Consider the following 23,007-nt stretch of genomic DNA (forward strand, 5'->3'; position numbering starts at 1 on the left):
TTAATCAACGCGCAACAAGCCCTAATCATCGCGCAACAGATGGGAAGAGGGATGGTATAATTATATACATATAATATAAAAACCAACAAGTATTCTGAGAGAATTACTTTATATAGATGTGTATGTATACGTATATACCTGTTGTAATAATTATACTATTTATTTCACATGTATAATTACTCTGATAGCACAACATATTCTTTGATTATTTTATTTAACGTCAAATATAGTATTTTGAGGATATTTTTACATAATTATCTATGAATCTTTATAGAATATTCTCGTGTTAGAAGAAGTTTTTAAAAGAATATTTTATAAATCTGCTTAGAACTAATTACATTTAGAACATTATTATTTTGAAATTTTATGTACCCACAAAGCATAAATATAAGATGTTTAGAAGATATCCGGAAGATATCGATATCTCAAAAATATGTCTTTCCTAAATTTTTTGCATATGAATGCTGTGTGAGAAGATTCATAGATCGTTTTTTTTTATTTTATTAAAATGTTTAATATTCATTGAAAGCTATATATAAAATGTTATATAATTATAGAATAAATTTGCTATCTGAATAATTATGTATCTATGCTAATGCATTATTAATTATATATCTATGTTAATGCATTAGCATCTTCGTATTTCTGTTTGATCCATGATAATATACATATATAAATAATTATGCGAATATATAAGAGATGTCGAAAAGAATGCAGTCTTTCGAAACCAGTCGAAGCTTCGGTACATGTCTTATTTTAATACAAGTAAAACTGTAAATTAAACAATTGATGATAAAGATTGAATGAAAACTTCTATTTCAACTCTAGATCACATAATACAAGGTATTTATACTTATATATTTTCACTATTTCCACTATTTAATCTCTATTTATTCAAATTGCTGTGTACACTTCATATCTTTCCTATCTTCTTTTGTAATAAATACCATCTTTTGTAACAAAGGCCGCCTCTCAAAAAATGGCTATAAGTGAATGCATAGCGTTATTAAATTTACAAATAATATTCATTAATAAAAATAATGTAAAATATTAAATTATATATAGTTTTTTAATTTACAATTTATTTTAATAAAAATTTTTACTCGAGATTTGATATATTATACATTGAATCTTGAAAAGTTATAAACAGATTTTTTTGAATACTTTTTACTTAGAAAAGATTTATCTCAATTTTTTCTAATAATGCTATGTTTCCACTTTTTGCATCTTGTACAGAAAAATATAAAAACAAATTGATTGAATAAACAAAATTAAATGGCAAATGAATGCTTGTATGTGAATTTAAAATATTGCTTGATATTCCGAGATTAACTCAATTTAATTTATACCTAATTTAATTATATCATCTTCAAATTAATTGCCACTAGTGTTACTGATCGTATTACGAAACATGGGATAATTGATTTATAAAATAAATAATGTGTGAACTTTATACAATAACCTTTACTTTCATACAGAGAGTCATTGTATCCGGCAAACGGCGCGAAGATGAGAGTGATTAATTGGAAATAGTAGTCGCGCGAAAATCGATACGGCACAATGTTCCTACATTCGTAAAAGTGGCGATGTTAATCTAACTGTAAGGTCTAGTTAATGTAGGCCCTGGAATTAATAGACGAGTAAATTCGAGACATTCACGAGATACAGTGTAGATTAAAATAGTACACTTATTGTGTAATGCAGTTATATTCTCTATTCGTGGCGAAATAATATAGATTTGTGAAAATAGCGTTCGGTTTTTAAGATATATTTGCCTTAACACATGTTTGCCTGTAAAATTTATTTCAGATTGATAAAAGAGTATCGTGAAGTGAATTTCTCTAATTTTACGAAAAAAATAAAAATTTTAGAACGTGTTATATATAAGTACTTTATAAATACTGAAACCTATTTTTAAAAGAAAGAAAAGATTATTTTTATATTACAAAAATCAATTATCTTTCATATAAAGAAAAAATTTTGTTCCAAAAAATGGAATACTGGCTATTAATAAATATGTTAAAATATAAAACATTTAATTAAGATTCCTCTATAAACGTACCACTTTTATTGAACAAAAAAAGGATATAAAATTGTACTAAAAAAAAACTCTTAAAATCCAAGACATACTTTCACGATGACTCAATACTAGAACGCTTGAGGAGACCAATTTGATCCCTTAATGCTGTTTACAACGAAAATAAAGATTATCAAAAAGGCTGCTAATGTTAATAACGGGATCAGGTAATCTCGTCTTTTGGCGCGTACGCAGTGACTGTAAATTCTTTCTTTTTTTTTACATTCGGCAAATGTTCTACGAATCGATGACGGGGTGATCGAATAACTGAAAGAGAACTTGAGATCGTTTATCGCTTGTGCGAATACAGAGCAGGCCATTATTTTTAACGTCGTTTTCCGAAGCGCAAGAAAACATGATCGACGTCTTGTCTCTTGACACTGCTGTCATAACGGGGTAAGTTCTCTCGATATTCTGAAATTAATTCAACACAAGTTATATGATTATTAATCGTTGAATAATGATTATGCATTGTTGCAATCTATTTATTCAACTTGAAAAAAAATATGAGCAGTATTTTGAAATATTTTGCGATCAATACGATAATATAAATTAATATATGCAAATGAATATAAAAAATATAAATTACAAATGCGCAGGATTTATTTTCTATTCTCTGAAAAATTTTTATGCCATAAAATTTGCGTACAAAATAAATGATTTAATTAATAATTCGTTGATCACCTCTGTTGTCGACAAAATCATTCATCTCCCTGGCATCCCATATTCTAGCAATAGCGACACAGATTTTACGTAGTCTAGGTGGTAGCTCCTCGAGAAATCCTGAATTGCATTGCAAGGGCATGGCGGCAAAGATTTCGCCCGTCAAAACTGCCATGGTTGTCACAGATACGAGAATCATCAATGTCGAGCTCCTCATTTTTGGGCTGTAAGAAAAAAATGTGCATGTGCACGTTGTTTAACGATTTGAATGAACGATTTATCCTTTTAAGCTGCCTCCTACGCTTTAATACAATCGAATATATATATATATATATATATATATATATATATATATATATATATATTATATTATATTATATACCTTTCCAAATTATTTTATTATATTCTACTTGTTAATCCACTTCATTATTTTATTGCATTGAGAGAGAGAGAGAAATCAAAAATATCTATAAAAAATATTTATTTGAAAAACTTATTTTTTACGTTTAAGAAAAATGAAACGCAAAGTTAGATATTCTTAAATCATTAAAATTATAATACGTATAAATTTAAACTGACACACTGACCGGAGGAAATGAAGTAGAAAATTATAAATCATGAATTATATATTTTCTGACAACCTTGCTTGATATGCGTATTGCGTATATACATTTAAATAAATTAATGTTTGCATATATGTATATATGAACGTGAATACCGATTTCCTCAAATTATAAGAGTTATTCACTTATTACAAGAGTTATTCATGTACCATTAAATATTAATATACGTGTTCTGAACGGATGAATTGAATATGATGTGATGATCTCAATATATAATGAATATTCGCATTATAAATAAATGCAATATCAATGCTATTAACATTAATTTCTATACAAACATTACATTATGTATGAATTATTAAAATAAATATTTTAAATTAAATTAATGATGTAACAGTTTAATTAATACTTGCCGTTGTATAAAATATTTTTTTAAGTTTCAATTAAATTTATTAAATATAAGACATTTTTTTGTTACTGTCCGTAAATTTTAATTTTGTATGCGTTTAAATGTCATACTATCTTGCATGTCATACAATTTCTTAATCTTGTGTCACTTTTGAAAACTGTATCATGTATTACTTTAAATATATGCATCCCATAAGAACGTGTATAAATTGAATAATTCATGAATACAAGAGAAATGATAGAAACAAGAATGGACTAAGAAAAATAGTGCTCGCGAGTGCATCGTGTTACAGAGAAGGCTGATCTGAAAGAGCATCGGATAAATAGAACTTATTGAGAAAAATACGATCTTACGAGCAAACTCAAAGCGAGAGAAGACCTCGCGTTACGGATGCTCGGACTGTCCGATAGTTTTTATTTCGTTTGCATCGGCATGAATCGGATAAAAAAGAGTATGAGAGCGAAACAAAGGTTTACATTATAGTCAAAGAACAAAGAAATTTGACATTTTTCTCACCTTTGTAAGATACAAAAAGAACTGTGCGTGACAAGTCATGAAAACATCTCGCACGTACAATTAAATTTCATACATTTTTATGCGAACTCTGATGCTCTTGAATAAAATAATAAAATTCTTCTTTTTAGTGGCAATTTTGACTTCCCCAAAATTCATCCATAGAATTTAATTAAGCACAGTTAGATTAACATGAGTGAAAGCACAGCTATTTTTTCAAGATGTATTATATAAATGCTGGATATATTTTTCGAATCACATTTTGCCTTGCATGGATGTGCATGCAGCGAGTTTACACAATTGTGAATCGAGAAACGCGAATCGAGAAACAGATAGGCAACCTGTTGCTGATATGTTGTTACTTAATTAATGAATCGAATAATTGCATTTTATTTATTCTGCCGAGTACTCACATATACATAAATATAGATATAAAATAATTAAATTTGTTTAAATAAAAGTAAAATTTGAATAAAAGACAAATTTAAAAAAAGAAATCACTTATTAAATAAAATGTCAAGATAAAATAAAATGTCAAGATCTCACCGAAAATCAATGAGTATTTCATTGATCTTCAGTGAAAGCACTGATACTTTGCTGTTTTGTCTTAAAGCACTGCTACTTTGCTGTGGTACTAATCATGGCATTTAAAATTTTCTTTAAAAAACAACCGCTATTACTAATTATAAGGAAAGTAGAATTATAAAAATTTAAATATTTTTAAAAATAAATAGAAACTCGATGTTCGCGAACAGAAAAAATTAAAGCGATTTTTTTACATGATACATATGTCATCAAATAGGGTACAAATTCAATTAATTTTTGAGACTTCGAATTACACACTTATATTCTAGTTGAAGGCCAAAATTAAAATATAAAAAGTTAGCGGTAATATAACATTGTTTACATTTATTTACCGCCGATGTGACGATTGCACGTACGTAAATATTGACATGCACTGAGTAGATAATGCAACTCAATACTAAAAACGTGTGTTTTCATATGTTCTGCAACGATATTATTGTATTCGCGCGTTACGTTTCAATCCGATACATTTTGAAGTTATGTAACAACTGCAGTTATAAAAATCTATGCAAAGAAAGAATTAAAATGACAATATGGGGATAAGAAAAAAAAAAAAAAACATTTCCGGGTATCAAACAATTTGACGCTCAATTTGAAACTCAAGGAAGATGACAGCCAAAGATAATTGCAAAACTTTCAGTTATTATGCACTTTTAAGAGCAAAGAATCATCGAGTCAACGATATAAAATTCGATCGTTCTTTAAACTTTTTAAACTTTAATATATAATATAATATGTTGTATATGATACAATAGATGCAACATTATAGTTATAAATTCGAAATTATAAGCAACTAAATATTTTGTAAATTTATATATATATATATATATATATATATATATATATATATATATATATATATGACTAAGAATATTTAGAAAATATTAACGAATATTATAATATAGTATCAGTACGGATATATAAAAAATTATAAATATATAACTAAAATATATAACTTTTTTAATAATGAAAATAATAGTAATTTATAAAATGATAATATAAAATAATAATAATTTATAATAATCTTTAATAATAAAAATAATAATAATTATATACATACAATACTATACGATAAAAATATGATAGAAATTATAATATATATATTAATATGTACATGTTTGACATATGTACAGATTGTGCTTTGAAGTCTCCTGAATTATTAATGTATGAGTGTGGTGTTATGCATACGCATAAACACTATATCTTGAGAGTATCAACTGTATTTCGATCCCCCTTCGCCCTGATATCTCGGAATAATACATATCACGTAAATCGACTGCGCAACTATCTTTGACGGTAGCATGAAATATTAATACGATGCGAATCGAAAGACGAGATTTTCTTTTGCCACTACAAGCAAGATGTACAATCGAAAAATAAAAAAATTAAAACCGACTCTTTTTGTAATTTCTCAAAACACAGGTGTGTGTGGGTGTGTGTGTGTGTTATATTTTTTCCTTTTTTATTAATATTTTTCTTTTTTACAAAATATTTTATATTTCATTTTAATTAAAATAAGAAAATTTATTGGAACATAATTAACAGAAGTATCTGAAAAATTTGAAGTGACCATTTTGACATATGTAATCTATAATATTATAAAATATTATATATGGTTTATAATATATATTATATAAAGAATAATGGGACAAGATTAAAGAATGCAAGATTAAATATTATTTTAAAAGTAATATTCGCGAGACATTTCCGTGTATAACAGATAAGTTCAAATAGTGACTATTTTTAATATTCATATAAAAGCGAAACGTTTTATGTAAAAAAGATTGGAAAGACATGATTAATCTTCATTCTCCAGTGTCTGAAAATTCAAAATCGCTGTTTGCGAAAAGCGAAGATTGTCGTTTTATTTAATCCGTGAAATATTTCCAATTCTTTTTTTTTCAATGAATTATTCTCAACATATATAGTATTAAAGGATAATGAATCTTAATAAGTTTCGATTATACAACAATAAAATAATAATCGAAGCCTCTCGAAATTTTATTCCAAATAAACTGCTAAATATATATATATATATATATATATATATATATATATATATATATATATATAATGTAAGCTATCTAAAATCTGAATCTCTGATGTATGTTTTGCTGCAATGACTTTTCTGACACAACTACCAATTTGCATACATGAGTGAATATAATCCTTCCGTAGAGGGGAATACATAATCCTTCCTCCCCAATATCTCTCTATCTCTTTTTTTTTACGTATGCTCTTTGTCATCCTCTATACTTTTACTATCTATAAGATCTACAGAGAATGAGTATAAAATTATTCCGAATACCTCTTCAACGTGAAGTAACAAAAATGATTAATATTAGAAGATAGGAAGATTGTCCCCGATATCAATATTTTATATTGATGTTCTTTAGATCGCTTCTTCAATAAAGTCAATTTGCTCCGCGAAGCTTTATATTTCATGGATTCTATTTCATATATATATATGGAGATATCCTATCAAGTGTACTAAATTCCGTTAGAAAGTTACGGATAGTTTTAATACCAGATATTACATTCGCGCTATCGCAACTCCAATAAATTTAGCGCGTTTGACAAAAGAAAAGAAATACAAGATATACAGAATTGCTCTCGTTGACAATAAATCACTTATGCGGACATTAATTGTAAGAATTATTCGCCTGGTTTTTCTCGTTTCTGACGTTATACTCCGAGATGGCTCGGCAAGTAACTATTGCACACCTAATGATAAAACTTTTCGTCTAATGGGTTCTGTTAGTATCATGTTTATTGTATTTTAAATTGTACTACTTTAATAAATCAAGTGATAGTGGTGCACATGTTGACCATTTTTTAAATTTATTTGACAGAGACTTGCTTATAATAGTATTTGGAGAAACTGCGGTACACAATTGTTTTTTTCTTATTTTGAATAAATATAATTTATTAGTGAGTGTTAAAAATAACTTTTCGTAGCGGCAATCTAATAAAAAATGCGTAGCATTTAACGAGTGTGAGTTATTTCTCTCTCTCTTTCTCTCTTGCAATGAATACTTTAATCTACGTGAGTATAAAACTACTAATTTAACACAATATTCATCATACTATTTAAAATTATTTTTTTTATTACGAATTATTAATATTATTAATATACGGATTATTAATATTATATTATTATGGAATATTAATTTGGAATCGATCTTTTTTTTTTTGACAAAAATATCGAAGAACGAATAGAGCTTTTAAAATTTTTAATAAGCGATTGTAGAAGACGTTCCAAAAATTTTAGAAGATGAAAACAGATATATAATAATAAAAGCTATAATATGATAAATATTGTTCAAATATTGTAATATATATCCGTTTAGAAGAAGTAATTAAATGAAAATATTGGTAATAAAAATCTTATTATTTTGTGATTATAAAATTCAAATGTGTAATTTCCAAATGCGCTCAACATTTGACGATATGCAAAACAAAGTGACGAAACAGTTGCATTAACGATAACGTTATAAACTGTTCAATTTAGAGCGGTAACTTTATGCTTATGATTTGGGAAGAGATGATTGTGCGAATTCGTACGAATGTTAATATCGTATATGTTACAAGTTTGCGTAACGATTAAGGCCCCTTGCGGGCTTCCGAAGTTGTCATACGGTATCGTGTCAAATTAATCATACGATAATGTATCACAATCCAGATTAAATATACACATGATGTCACGCATATATATTTCCGAGAAGTCACTGCTTACTAATCTTGTAACTTTGTATGAAACTTTATTCGCTGTTTTTCTCGGCCTGCCTTACGGCGATTCATATATATGATATCAAGTGTGTTAAAGTTTTGCGCTCGAAAACATCATAAAAGCTTAGATACAATAAAATCGCTCCGTCTCCCACCAGATTATCTTACGTTATTTGTAATCTTTCCGTAGAAGAAGCATGAGTCCTAATATTTTTGTCACAATGAGAATGTAACCTCATTCAAATGTTGAAAGAACGAAAAAGCTATTCTTTATGAGATATATCGCTCGAAACTCAGTAATATTCGGTCAGGATATCATATATAAGTTAAGTGGTTGAAGGTTTTGGGAAAGAATGAAACGATACGATATCGTTTGTATGGAATCAAGCGGCATGTATTCAAGGAGAATCGCATTTACGTGGGATTTACGCACATTTCTTTCATCCGTCTTTCAACAATCTTTTAAGACATAGACACACATGCACAACGATCGCTCGAAAGATAATCCATCATAGAAAAATGGGAGAAAAATACATATAGTAATCGTAATGTTAATTATTAAAATAGCACCTCTTATTCATGATTTTTAAAGTGATACCAAAAACCGAATTTAAAAGCAAAATAAAGAAAAAAATAAGCGCTTCCTTTAAATTCGACAGTTAATTAACAAAGCCTTTACATATTATTTTCCAAATTTATGCAAATTTATTAATAATTGTCATTTATTTTATGTCTCATTACATTGATTAAGTTATATAAATTATCAAGCAAAATGGCGTTACACATATATTTATGAAAATGAATCTTTAATTCAAGATCTTTAATTACGAGACTCGATTATAATCCGAGTATGATTATAATCCGATTATGTTCATGACAAAACACTCATTGCTTTATAAATAATTGTTCGAAAGCGAAGAAAATAGATTCTCTCTAACATGATAAAGTTTTGTCTTTAATAGCGAAATTGCAATAAAGTATATTTAACTATCACAGCATAGATTTTACTTTCAATATAAATTATTCATTAATCGTAGGATATTTTGAATCTTTATTAAAGCATTAATTATCTACGCGTTGAATCATTATTCTACGTCTATTCATTATATCAATGGTATCAAGAAATATTGTACGCACGCAGTTTATTCCATTTTTCAAAGTGTCAACTTCAAAGTCTAAAGTTTTAAAAGAGTGAAAATAAAATCTTATATTAATAAATAGCCAAATAAAAAAAATGATATGCATAAGCCATACTTCATTATAGTATTATCCTATAATATATGCACATTTAAATCATTCAAAGTTTAAAATTAATTCTTTTTTGGACAATAGACCGATATATCTAACATATGTATGCTTTTGACATCATTGATAATTGTGTATAAAAAAGTTTCAGAATTATCGCAAAACTGATATATATATATATATATATTTTTTTTTTTTCTTTTTAACGAAACGTAGAATTAATTTCTTTTTAAATTATAATATTTATTACAAATTTCTATGCCTAAGTTTAAATTAAAATTCAAAATCCATTTCAAATCAAATACAAAGATAAATTCCATTATTTACTTTTTAAAAATTTAATTTCCGAAAAAATTCTTTATTTATAATTTTTGATAATAATTGAAGAATTATTAACATTTCAAAAATATTTTTGCTAACAAATATCACTTTGAAATTTTCATGTCAATTTTACCTTCCTATTTTTTCTCTCAATTGTGTATAATCTTTGTAGATATTATGTAAAGTAAAATACACAATGTTACATATTATCTAATAAGAATATACACGTACAATCCAATCTATATGCAGATAACGTAACATAAAATAATAACTATATCAAATGTTTGATCCGTACATAAAGTGCAGATTTTATCAACAGGCTTCCGCCTGCACGTTCTTTTATCCTTGAAATACATTCATTGCCAATCAAAAAGCTTCGAAGAAAAATATCAAAGGAAAATGCAACGTTATGTGGTAAATAAATGAAAAAGTAATTGATGTAGCATAATACTAAAATATTTTTTACGTTCTAATCCGCGTAAATGATAATACTCTGTATATTGATTTAAAGAAGATCATCAAGACACACATCCGAAAATTTGCGAAACGGATTGTACTTTTCTGTACATATTTTATATATATATATATATATATATATATATATATATATATACATATATGTATGTATGTATGTATGTATGTATACATATATATGTATGATATATAATATATATAATAATCAGCTCTCATAATAGCAATACAAATATAAGCGTTATAAATATTCGGCACGTAATTTTAGCTACAATCACATTGAGAAGATTTCAATGAACTGGATTACATCGGCTCAAATACTTTAAAACTTTATTTCCAATGTATTTGTATTTTTCGCGTGGGTGCATATGTGTTATATTTAAAAGAGAAAAGCGATCTCTATCCCCTTTTATTTTATTAAAATAAATACATAGAAATTAAAATTTTGTATACATTACATATTTGTTTAAAATTATTTTTATAATTTTTGCAATATTATTCTATAAAGCAAAAATTTTAATGTAGAATCAAAGTTTTCGTTTTATAAAATAATAAAAAAATAATACATGGTCTTTCAAAAATAGTTTGCTATATTTTATATTTTTCAGACGCATTTATTCAAATATGACTTTTTTTAGGCTATATTAATTTTTAAACATTGATGCGTAATTTCGCAGCGTTTTGTTGGTACAGGAGATGTACCTCAATTATCATCTAATATCAAAAAGGTCATTGAATAATTGTAATCCTAATGGTAACAATAAAATTTTCATTTAAATTATAGTTATTAATATGTAAAAGAATGTCTCATTTTTAAATTTATAATTCTATATTAATATCCGATGTATTTAGCTTTGCGACAATATCATCTAAATTTCATCAAGATTCTATGGTTCAAGTATCACCGGTGCTCCAACAAAGAATGCGTCATTAGGACGCGATAAAATTTAATATCCTATGTCCTTCAAAAGAATATCTTTTCCCGAACAATCTATATTAAACGGTACGGTACCAACCTGGCGAGAGCGCAACGATAATGTCGAAGATTGTCTTCGCGGTCGTCGAGAAGACGGTCAGAAAGGACGAGGCTTACAGCTTCGTCGCGCGCGTTCACCCCTAAAGCTCTTTACTGCGCGATAGACACGCTGTAAGAGGAAGGTAATCGCGTATTCTCGCACGAGGATGATCCCGAAATGAAATCGCGAGTTTTTCGATTCGATTCGGTTTTATATAGCAACGAATTTATATATCGCGGCGATGATGGATGCAGGCGCGGATGGTTCACAGGCGACGATCCTCGGACGAAGAGGACGAAGAGTTGCGAGGTCGCGAGGGGTGGCCGCGAGAGAGGCTTCGAGCAATACCGTGCGACAGAGTGGCGAGAATCCGTCGGAGATCAGCCCTTAAATACGCGCCGCATTCCAATTGCCATGCGCGCGTTTTATCGGGGCGCCAGAGAGAAATCATACGTTGACGCGTAACTTCTCGCCCACCTCGCCCTCTCGCATGTCCTTTCGGTTCCTTCGCCTGTCTTGTCGCAACGATCGAGATGCGACGCGCATTTTCTTATTTGCGACGTATGAAATAAAAATTTCACGTTAATCTGACGCGGGGGCAACTTACATAACGTGACGTTTGACGCGTTGTCGCTAAAAAGACAATTATGATCGCAAAACTTGTTGCTTTCGCGAATGAGACGCTAAGCGACATGCATGGAAATTTTATAAGGCTGCCAAAGAAAGATATGATTTGATCTTTCTACGAGAAAGTACGACACGTGAAAGACGTAACAAAAATCATAAATAATAACAATGATAAGGTAAATAATAAATCTCATGTATAAGAGGTAAATAAAAAGGAAATGATATATTAATGGAATTCTATCTAATAAAAATAATAAAAATTGTATATATATTTGGTTATATATTTGTGAATTCTACACTGTATTATTTATTTATTTTTTTATTTATTTATAGTGTAATTTTGAGTTTAATTTTTTAACTCTGTTAACTAGAAAATTGAAGAATCAAAAGAATGATTGAAAAATTTTTTAATTATTATTAAGGAAACTCAATATTATATTTATATAAAGAAATATATTCTTTATAAAAACGTTATCATTTGTGATTATTTGTCGTGGGATTTACGTTATCATCAAGACTTCACTCTCGAGAAATACTGTCTATAAACTTGCATGGAATATGTAGTAAATAGTATGAAATTTATACGTGACTATGTACATAAAAAACTGCATTCGGGTATATCTTATTTAAAATGTCAAAAATTTTCTTTTGAATTGTTTTCATTCGTCTTTTCATTTTATTAGATATAATAAAAAAGTAACGTATAATTTAGTTTATATATTTTTTGATAATTTATAAAAACTTTCTCAATTTGCAAAACATTTAGTATATAATAAAAAAGATACATTTAAAAAAATTGTTTGTTAAAATTCTGTTGGTTGTAAAAATTCTGTGTTATACTCTTACCATATTTAGTTATTTTTTTCACCCAGTTATTATATATTTTCATTGTTTTTCAAATCAAGTATTTATAGCAATAAAACGTGCATTTTAAGTACGATAATAAAATTATAAAAAACTTATTAAATAGTAATCATATAATAAAGTGCTATAAATTTTTGAATAAATTTTCGCGACTAAAGTTTAATCTTTTTTTTGTTATATTTGACAAAATTTATTCTAAATATTTAATTTCAATTATTTAGAATATTAAATGGATTATTAATTTAATTTTAATACTATATATATATATATATATATACATATATATATATATATATATATATATATATATATATATATATATATTATACAAGACATTGACAATTATTAATGATATCACTTTAGATGTAGTGGCATGAATATTCATAATAATGCCGCAGTTGCCCAACATCGTCATGAATATAATGTACATAATATATAAGATGTTAAAAAAAGATTACATTAATTGAAAAAAAAATTTGATCCTATTAGAATTAATACGATCATGATAATACAAACGATTTGCTCGCTCCTATCTCTTGCCCGCTATATATACTTAAAAAAAAAAAAAGATTTGATCAGTAACTTTATTTAAGGGTTTAAGAGGAAAAACTATACAAATTTTGCATTTAAGAATGTAATGAATATTAAATATAAGTAACGATAAATATTAGTATCAGTAGAAATGTCATTAGTATCGATTAGTAGAAATTTCATTGACACGATTCTATCCCAGATTTGCGTTTCAGCGAAGGCGTCAGGTGCAATGCGAAGCGAAACGATTAAGGATTTTTCGCGAAACTCTATACAACAGTTTCTCTCACGTAAGCTCGAAATTCGCTGTTATGTCGCGTTAGCTATATATCATGTAAATACTGATGATAGTGATAATAGTGCTGGAGGATACACAATGCAATTCGAAATGCGGTGACTGATTCGTTGCATCAACAAATGTATTATAGCTTCTATTGATAGAGAAAGATAATATAAAATTTTAAAATAATATTTCTCTTGGATATTGGAATTAATTTTAATGTTTACATTATTAATTCAATTTATATGAGATATCTATCGACTTATTTAGTTATCTGTTAAGCAAGAAATGTCTCAATATATATCCGCATATATATATTCTCCGAATCTTGTATATTTCAATATTTTCTATGGTAATCAGAGAGTCAATATTTTTCTTAGATATTTTAATAATAATAATAATTTTAATAATAATTATATAAATAAACAGATTAATTGTATTTTCTCGTTCTTAATAAATAATAATAATAATAATTATATATATATACAGAGATCGTAAAACATAAAAGATATATTTCTGATTATGTGATGAAACAGAGAGATTATTTTATTTCCGGATTCAATATTATTTCTTCCTTTGAACAATTTTGGGACAAAAGCTATACGCGATTGTTTATGCAACAAACAGTCATTTTTTCGAATTTTTTTGTCCCGATTTTTTTTGTCCCAGTTTTTTAGCAATGTCCTTATGTGTACAGGAGCAATTGCTTTAAATAAAATAGCTAAGTTATGTGGGTTAAGATATGCATTGACATTCGACTCTTCGACATTCATTCTCTTATCGATCACGTAAAGAAAACCGCATGGCAATTTGATTTCATGGAAGATCGAGTTCCATGTAAAACTTGGTTATTCCATTGATCGAGAATTCGTTTTGCAGCGTACACTTTATACGATTTACATTTACGTTACTTACGTGACGCTTATGTCATCGACGTTGTACATAATGTAATGTCTTATCTTGCAACGAAAAAATGCCTCGATATTATTTAGATAATAATAATTTTAATAACAACCAAATAAACAAATTAATTGTTCTCTTTTTCTAAAAAAATCAATAATACAATAATTAATTAAATATTATTATAAAAATTTATTTCCGATCGTGATAATACCATCTTGAATTACTTGCTCTAAAATATAAATAAACATATAAATTTATATAACTCTCTTAGACATGTGATAATCGAGAATGGAATTCTATTTGTTAAAATTTTTTGCAACAAAGGATTGTACAAGAAGAATACTTGAAGAATGATCAAAATTAGAGTGACAATGCTCAGAATCGTTTTACTTATATACGAAATACTGAAAAATTACAATATTGGAATAGTTACTTCTTTCTGATATATACAGTATTATACAGATGTTAAACGCGCACTGCACATTTACATATCATTTACACACAATATATACGGATAATAGTTCATATCGTGTCAGACATTGTAGGAAAGGTCGACAAATCTCGATTCTCATAGTAAATTTATAATTTGGCTTGTTATATAAATTATTGTCAAAAATTTACTTTAGGAAAGATTGAGTTAAATCGAAATTATGGATTGTTATTATCCTATATCATTTATTTCATGATCGATTCTCTCATCATGCATTACTGTATAAATAACTGTCATCGCACGAGGTCATGTTTGACATTTTAATAATTTTTGCGTGATTCAGATAGTATCAAAAATAAAAAATTAGAAGTTACGTAAATTAAAAATGCGTTTGAGATTTAAAGAATACAAAAGTCTTTAAAGAATAAAAAATGTTTATATGGTACTTCGAGCTTTCACCTTAAAATTAAAACTATGACCTGTGAATTATTGTTCTCACTCAGGAAGTATATGCATCACGTGATTCGCAACTTTACATACTTATTTACCTTTCAATCTTGATGAAACAACTTTAGTTTTCTTTGATACTTGCATCTTTACGCATCTCTTTTCCGCAAGTGCATTCATTTCTAAGTACGTATTTATTTTCTTCATATATGATAATATACATAGTTAATAATAATAATAAGAGAAATCTGTGACGAATGGAAAAAGTTTAGTGAAAAAGACAAAGCATTGTGCAGTGCAAAATATAATAATGCAACATATATAAATTTTTAATTTTTTTATTTGATTATATTATATTTTTTTATTTATTTATAAATAATTGTTAATAAGAATTTTCGATGGAATATAACGTCATATTATATAATGTTACAGATATTTTAATTTTAAACATTTTATATCACTGCAATCGACATGTTTTATTAAAAAGTTTATTAAAATTTTTCGTAAAAATTTATTCATTTAAGATATAGCATTATTTCTGGCTTATTTCTAACTTACAGAATATTTAAAATTTAGTTCCTTAGATATCGTGGATGGACCCCACTTTGTGGATACAGAGACGTTATTATTACTACATATTATAAAATTATAAATATTACGCGGATCAACAGCTACGAAATGCTACATCAGATAAATTCCGATTTCTTGAATGCTCAGTCCGAGGATTCTGAAAAACCATGTTTCGAATCATGCATCACACGTTCGAGAATAACACGAAAAGGAGATGGCAATGGTATGCATTTTTTATATTCTTCTATAAATTAAATGTATTGACATAGATCAAAAATTTTCTTAATTTTTAATTCCCTACATATATTAAATTATAAAAAGCATAAGAAAGACACAAGCAAAAGAGAGAGCAAATTATCTATGTATGTATACGCACATGTAAGAATACAAAAAACTTTTATCCTTAAAGTTTTATGTCTCAAAAATACAAAAAAAACTAATTGCATTTTAATGGAGAAAAAATCCTTGATTCTAAATATATATTCTGTTTAATATTTATTCTGTATAATATTCTTGGTATACTAGACTTATCACGACGGAAATTATTATCAGAATTATTACAATTTTAACAAATAATTAATTTAATATTTTTTTGTACAAAAGGTTATCAGATATATAAGATTTGTATTTTAAATGCGAAAATGTTTTACACGAATTATGCTAATTAAAGATATAAAAATTGCAATTAATATTTCAAATATTTTTTACACATTTTATATATATAAAAATTTTATTACCATATATACATGGCATAAAAATATCAAGATATCTTTCATAATCACAATAACTTTATATGATAAAAAACATAAAATGCTACTATTAATCTATTTTAATTCCTCAATTTAACAATTTTATATTTAAAACTTTGAAGTATTAACATAAATATTAACTATATTTTTCTACGTGTTTGCGACTTGAAGTTAAAATATTTTATTTATATATTTTTATCTGCTTAACAGGATATTATGTTTAAAAATATTTTTTAAAATATTTTAATTTTTAAAAAATAGTTTTTAAATAATTTTATTTTTTTTTTAAATATTTACTTTTTATTAAAATTCATATCTTATTCAGTTATTAAAAATTTTTTTGATTGCTTCAAAACGTTCAAAAAATTTGTATTATTTTTAAATTATTTAAAATATGATTTAAAAATACAAAAACGCGCCAAAAGCAGTTAATAAGCCGTATGACATCTTTTCATTACTAAAACTTTGATTTAGTACATGGAACAAGGAGATTATTGAATAAATAGATATACATAGTTCCAACAGACAATATAATAATCTTAAAATATACAAAAAAAAACATAGATTTTTGTATTGGAAAGGTAGATATATATTTTAATTGCAGATGGAATAATTGGGTCTTGATATAAATTAATATGAATTTCTTATGTAATATACTTATTAAGTTTACTGCGTATACGCAGATGTTCTTACGTCTTGCATTTCTGCAATATTAAAACAATCGTCTTTTATTATAAATTGATACACCATTAGCACATCAATTTTTAATAAGTTTGTTGAATTAGCTTTAACACAACTCTGCATTTTACTCTGTTCATTAATTACTATTTTTTAAAAAAAGAAAGTAAAATTGTAAACATTCTCCTTGTTCCTTCGAAGTTTTAGTAACGAAGTAAGATTATACACCAACCAATAACAAAGCCTTCTAAATTTACGTGAAAGTTTTTCATTTTAATCATCTTTTTTTTCACTTATTTTAAATTATTTATTGTTGGTGAAAAATCTTAAGAGTTTGAAAATCATTTTTTTATAATTTATACTTTTATTTAAAAATAAAATTTATATGACTTTTTTTTATAATATTCTATTAACACCAATCACAGCAGATTTCATCAGATACGGAGTTTATATCTGCAGGAAATGCTTATCGCACAAATTAAATTATCAGGCGCACCTGCTGTTTTCCTCTTGCTTTATCATATCATTTTCTATCTCTTTTTCTTTATTTCTATTTGTTCTTCCTGACTATCTGTTACGAAAACAAAAACACGCATTAACTACAAATATAACCATCTATAATTTAAAGAATCTACTCTTGTATAAAACGGAATGTCCCAGATAATCGATTTTTTAAAACTAATTATTATGTGCAACCGATTTTTTATTTATTCTTTAAACAAATATTTAATACAATAGATTGCATAATTACAGAGACAAAATATTTTAAACAAAAAACTTTATTATAAATATTCGAAATTGTAAACATTTTTACAAATAAGGTGTTTTAAAAACGTTACGTTATTGTTCCTAAGATAATTAATTTTGGAATAAATTTAATTTAGCAACCTGTTTCAAAAAATATATATAAGTAATAAATAATATTAATAAATTACTCACACTGTACACCATCGCTTCGTCCGTCGCCTAACGCCTTTTCAAACTTCTTCTTCATCCCTTGCTATTTTCTTATAGCAATTACATTCGTGAAAATACGGTTAATTATCGAATATAACGATTGCGCGACACTTTGCCCGGCACTTCCAATCACATAATAATCATACATGTGTACGTACGTCATTATATCGCGACAAGAGAATAATGTGAAAAGTATGATTCACTCGATACTTATGAAACCAAAATTATGCGTCCTTTTCAATAATGCTATATATCGTTAATGTATATATGTATATATAGATATAATAATACGCGAATCGTAAAATCGAGAGATTAAATTAATGAAAAACTGTAATATAGAAAATTTATAATGATTAACTTATGCTCATATTTTAGAACAGTAATTTTATTATTTCTTAAAAAGCGCTGACGGCAAAATATATTTAATTTTAAGCATTGTTAGATAAATAATTATTATCAAGGAGTGTAAGGGAATTATTTTATATATATAATATTTTTAATTTTTTATAATTTTACAAGACAATTTTTATAAAAGAATTTTATAATTTATAATTTTTATCTTAGTTGTTTCGATTTTTACTTGAAATAGTAAATGATCGCACGTGGAATACGAACTTTCAACTTCAAACAGTCAAGTGATATTATGATTTTTATGCGCGTGCAAACAATAATATATAGGACATTATTTGTACAAACATTTTAAAGCATATATCCTATTGATCTATTAAATGATTTATGTGTGTCATGAAGCTTATCGTTATGTTAATTTCTACGCTATCATTTTACTGTACATTCAATTAGAATTATTTATATAATTATTTACATTATTATATAAGAAATCGAATGATAAGCCATCGAATCTGAAATATATTTGACTTTAACAATAAGTATCATTAGAGAAAAAATTATTGCCCTCACGCGCAATAATCGCAATAAAACGGTAATTTATAATTTTAGTTCCTGTATTTTGTTGACTTTGATTCTTATTTAAAATAAATAAATTACGCGAAATACGTGCTTTGAGAACTATCATCGCGATAGTTAGATATAGACAACGTCCAAACTATCGTCACACGTATATCGTCATATGTATATCGTCAATGATTTACATTATTTACAATATAATGTCAATATCAAAGCGTACATTTTTAATGCACATGTGTTAATAGAATAATAAATAATAAGTTTGGATACCAATATTCGCGCCTTGGCTCTTATCTGTCAGTTTTTCCACTTAATTGTTAGTATTCTGAGTCTATTGCTGTTATTATTCAATTTAATTGTGTATATTTGCGAATATTGCAATCTACGCATCTTTAGTTACTTTGTATATTAATTTATTTGTATTATATCACAAAATTGCTGTCAAAAATGCAAGCGTATATAGCAATATATAGCAATAAGAATGGTATTTACTTTATGTTAGCAAGAAAATTTAGACTTCTAATTTTTGAGCGTCGAAGAAATATTTCTATTAAATGTTAAATATTTCACACAACTTTCAATTGATTATTATTTAGATTATTTAAATAAAAAATTAAATCTTTTTTAATTATTATCTTTTTAAATATTTTATTATTATATTATTTAATATTAATTTTTATATTAAAAAACAATTTGTAATTAATTATTTAATTTATTTTATTAAATATATTATTAAATATTATTTTATTAAATATCTGTTTAAATACAAATTAAAATTCGTATGTAATAATTAATAAATATTTTTTAAATAATAATTATATCAAAGTATTGTAATATTAAAACGATAATATAGTTTTGACAAGAATATATAGTAGTACATATAAAATAATTTTAAAAACTCTCTATGTGTGAAATAACTAAACGTTACAAGCATTTTCTTTGAAAATAAAAGATTAAAAATATAATAATCTATTTATCTTTGTATTAAATGATATATTACGAAATAGCTATCTATCATTATGTGGAATACAAATATTATGTTTTTATATGGAATTACATTAAAAAAGTTGCAGTGGATCGGATTTAGTGGGAGCGACTAATCACCATAATTGATTGAAAAGTTTAAGGATATCGCGGTTATTATCGATATATTAAGATTTGATATATACATATACATACTCGGGGAAAAAAATCGTATATAAATATATATATAGGCAATATACAAATTATATATATTTATGTATATATGTTTTATGTATATATGTATTATGTATATTTATGTATATATGTATGCATATATATGTGTGTGCATTTCTTTTTTCAGGTATGTAAAAAGTATATACATATATACATATATAAGAATTTAAACTAACTTACTACTGCTATCGACTGATTAACTGCTATCAGTCTCTACTTAGCTGTGCTAAAAGTCTCATAGTTTTTAGTTTAAAAACTATTTTAGTTTAGATTAGTATTTAAGTCGTCCATCTTTCTAATACAGTGTTTATAATAAAAGTTTTAATATTATTATCATTCTCAACGTGTGTAAAAATAAATCTATATACGGTAAGCTTATTTACGAAACAAAAACTGTCTTAAACCAGGAAGTAGTTTATACATAGCGCGTCACGCGCAATGAATTTGCTTTATTAATTTTTCATATAAGAGCTTGAATGTGTCGGGCTAGGAATATTTAGGCACAGCAAGGCTAAATATAAATATGAATTTAAAATACACAATAAATTTATCTTTCTAGCAGACATAAAGTGTGGAATGAGGATTAGAGTCAATTGAATCTAAGGAACCGCTCATAATTATTCGCCATTTCTGCCTAGCAATTGTCATGACTTGTTTCTTTTCTCTAATAAAGTTGCTTCCGGGTTATGTAACTCTCCATTTTCCTGAAATAAGGTGCCACACAACCTGATACATTCTCAGAACTCCTCGGTCGTAAACCCCAAAGGACTTTCGCGCGAGATATTTACAGACGAGAACATGAAGGTAAAATATTCATCGCTAGAAAATTCAAATTGTGGCAATCTCTTTTTTGCTTCAACTTTGCAAGTAATATTTTATATAATTTTACCTCTTTTTTTCTTCCTTCTGTATAATTTGTACTCGAAGGATTTTTATTCCTCCATCCTAAAGCATTACTTACACGCGTAACGATATTAAATGTCCTGCGAAGTAATTATCGTATATTAAGTAATCTACTTTTGTGTCTCTCTTTTTGTACGGAAATATCCCAAGTATCCCAGATATCTTTTAGACATCTTTAAGATGTCTTTTGGTTTTTCTGTATTGTCTGGGATTGTACACGTAATGAAATCAGAGTACAGTTAAAAAAAAATATTTTAAGAAAATAAATTAAAGTGTTCAAAAAGTTAGACATTTTTTAAATTACTAAAACAAAAGCATATTTAATTTAAAATACTATCAAGGTTGCACCGTTTATTATTGGTCACCATTAAATGAACACTGTTGCTGATAACAGCAATAGGTTCAAAGTACAAATTAAGTGATAATACTGGTAGATAAAAGCTAAAGTGCGGATATTAGTGCGCGAATTTATTATTTGTTACATTGTAACATTTTCTTTTTAATTTTTAAAAACACTTCCGGCGACTAGTTATTAATACGCTATAAATGAAGAGACAATGGGATTACAAAGTATGATTGAAAATTGTAAGAAACTGCATTAATTTATTTCATATCGCCGAAAAATATACCGTGTGTACCTTTGTAAGATATCGGTTGATATTAAACCGTCTCTACGATTTTTCGATTTTTTTTTTGCTACCATTTAAACAATACACGGACAAGAAATTTTTTAAAATTGTATTCTTAAACGAGAAATAGCGAAAAAAAGGATTCACACGCATTTTAAAGAGTTCAAGCCGAAGACTCAAACGTTCTGCGTCCTATTTTCACTCGTTCCCCATTACGTGATGTGTTTTTTCCCGCTAACGGATAAATATCACGGTAGTCTCATGGGAATGTGTGCGAGGAACGTCGCGCGACAATGCGTGGTTACGTGAAGAATCGGGACGTGAAGACGAGACGAGATGGGACGGAATGAAACAAAGAGTGGTGGTCCACGATGGGGTTTCTCTGCGATTTTCTCTCGCGCGCGACCGATACATACGCCGGTATTAAGGTAGCGCCGTGCGACATCCAGTAATTCACGGTACACGGAAATAAACACGTGGGCGACGGCGCGCGGCTAAAGGAAAAGAGCGATCCAGATAGAAAATTGCTACGGAAACTCTCCGCTCGTAACGCGCACGCGATTGCGCCGCGCGATTAATGAATTATTCATATCGGATAAAGAGGCAGGTAGCGACTACCAGCTCCGTATTGCTATCTCATATTATTCATATCAACAAATGTATTTATATCAACAAAACAATGTAATGTTTTTCAGAAAACAAAAAAAGAGAGCGCCGATAATAAAC

At 26.9% G+C, this 23,007-nt stretch overlaps 2 protein-coding genes across 4 annotated transcripts in view; one reads left to right on the forward strand and one right to left on the reverse strand.

Moving 5' to 3' along the window:
- LOC126853065 (myosuppressin) overlaps nucleotides 1-23,007 on the reverse strand; it is a 27,506-nt gene continuing 4,499 nt past the window's right edge. Inside the window, exons 1-3 of one of the 2 annotated variants that reach the window (XM_050598459.1) lie at nucleotides 18,611-18,756; nucleotides 2,762-2,964; nucleotides 1-2,491 (exon numbers count right to left, since the gene is read on the reverse strand). In XM_050598459.1, coding sequence (XP_050454416.1) covers nucleotides 2,403-2,491; nucleotides 2,762-2,957 — 285 coding nt within the window. In that variant the 5' untranslated portion in view covers nucleotides 2,958-2,964; nucleotides 18,611-18,756 and the 3' untranslated portion in view covers nucleotides 1-2,402. Of the gene's footprint in view, nucleotides 2,492-2,761; nucleotides 2,965-18,610; nucleotides 18,757-23,007 lie in introns of those variants that run through there. The other variant, XM_050598460.1, reaches the window with a different exon arrangement.
- Nucleotides 15,731-23,007, forward strand: part of LOC126853063 (acyl-CoA synthetase short-chain family member 3, mitochondrial) — a 14,681-nt gene continuing 7,404 nt past the window's right edge. The window contains exons 1-2 of one of the 2 annotated variants that reach the window (XM_050598457.1): nucleotides 15,731-15,860; nucleotides 16,251-16,467. In XM_050598457.1, the coding sequence (XP_050454414.1) occupies nucleotides 16,353-16,467 (115 nt within the window). In that variant the 5' untranslated portion in view covers nucleotides 15,731-15,860; nucleotides 16,251-16,352. Of the gene's footprint in view, nucleotides 15,861-16,250; nucleotides 16,468-21,000; nucleotides 21,119-23,007 lie in introns of those variants that run through there. The other variant, XM_050598458.1, reaches the window with a different exon arrangement.

The sequence above is a fragment of the Cataglyphis hispanica genome, chromosome 11 (assembly GCF_021464435.1).
Source record: "Cataglyphis hispanica isolate Lineage 1 chromosome 11, ULB_Chis1_1.0, whole genome shotgun sequence".
NCBI lineage: Eukaryota > Metazoa > Arthropoda > Insecta > Hymenoptera > Formicidae > Cataglyphis > Cataglyphis hispanica.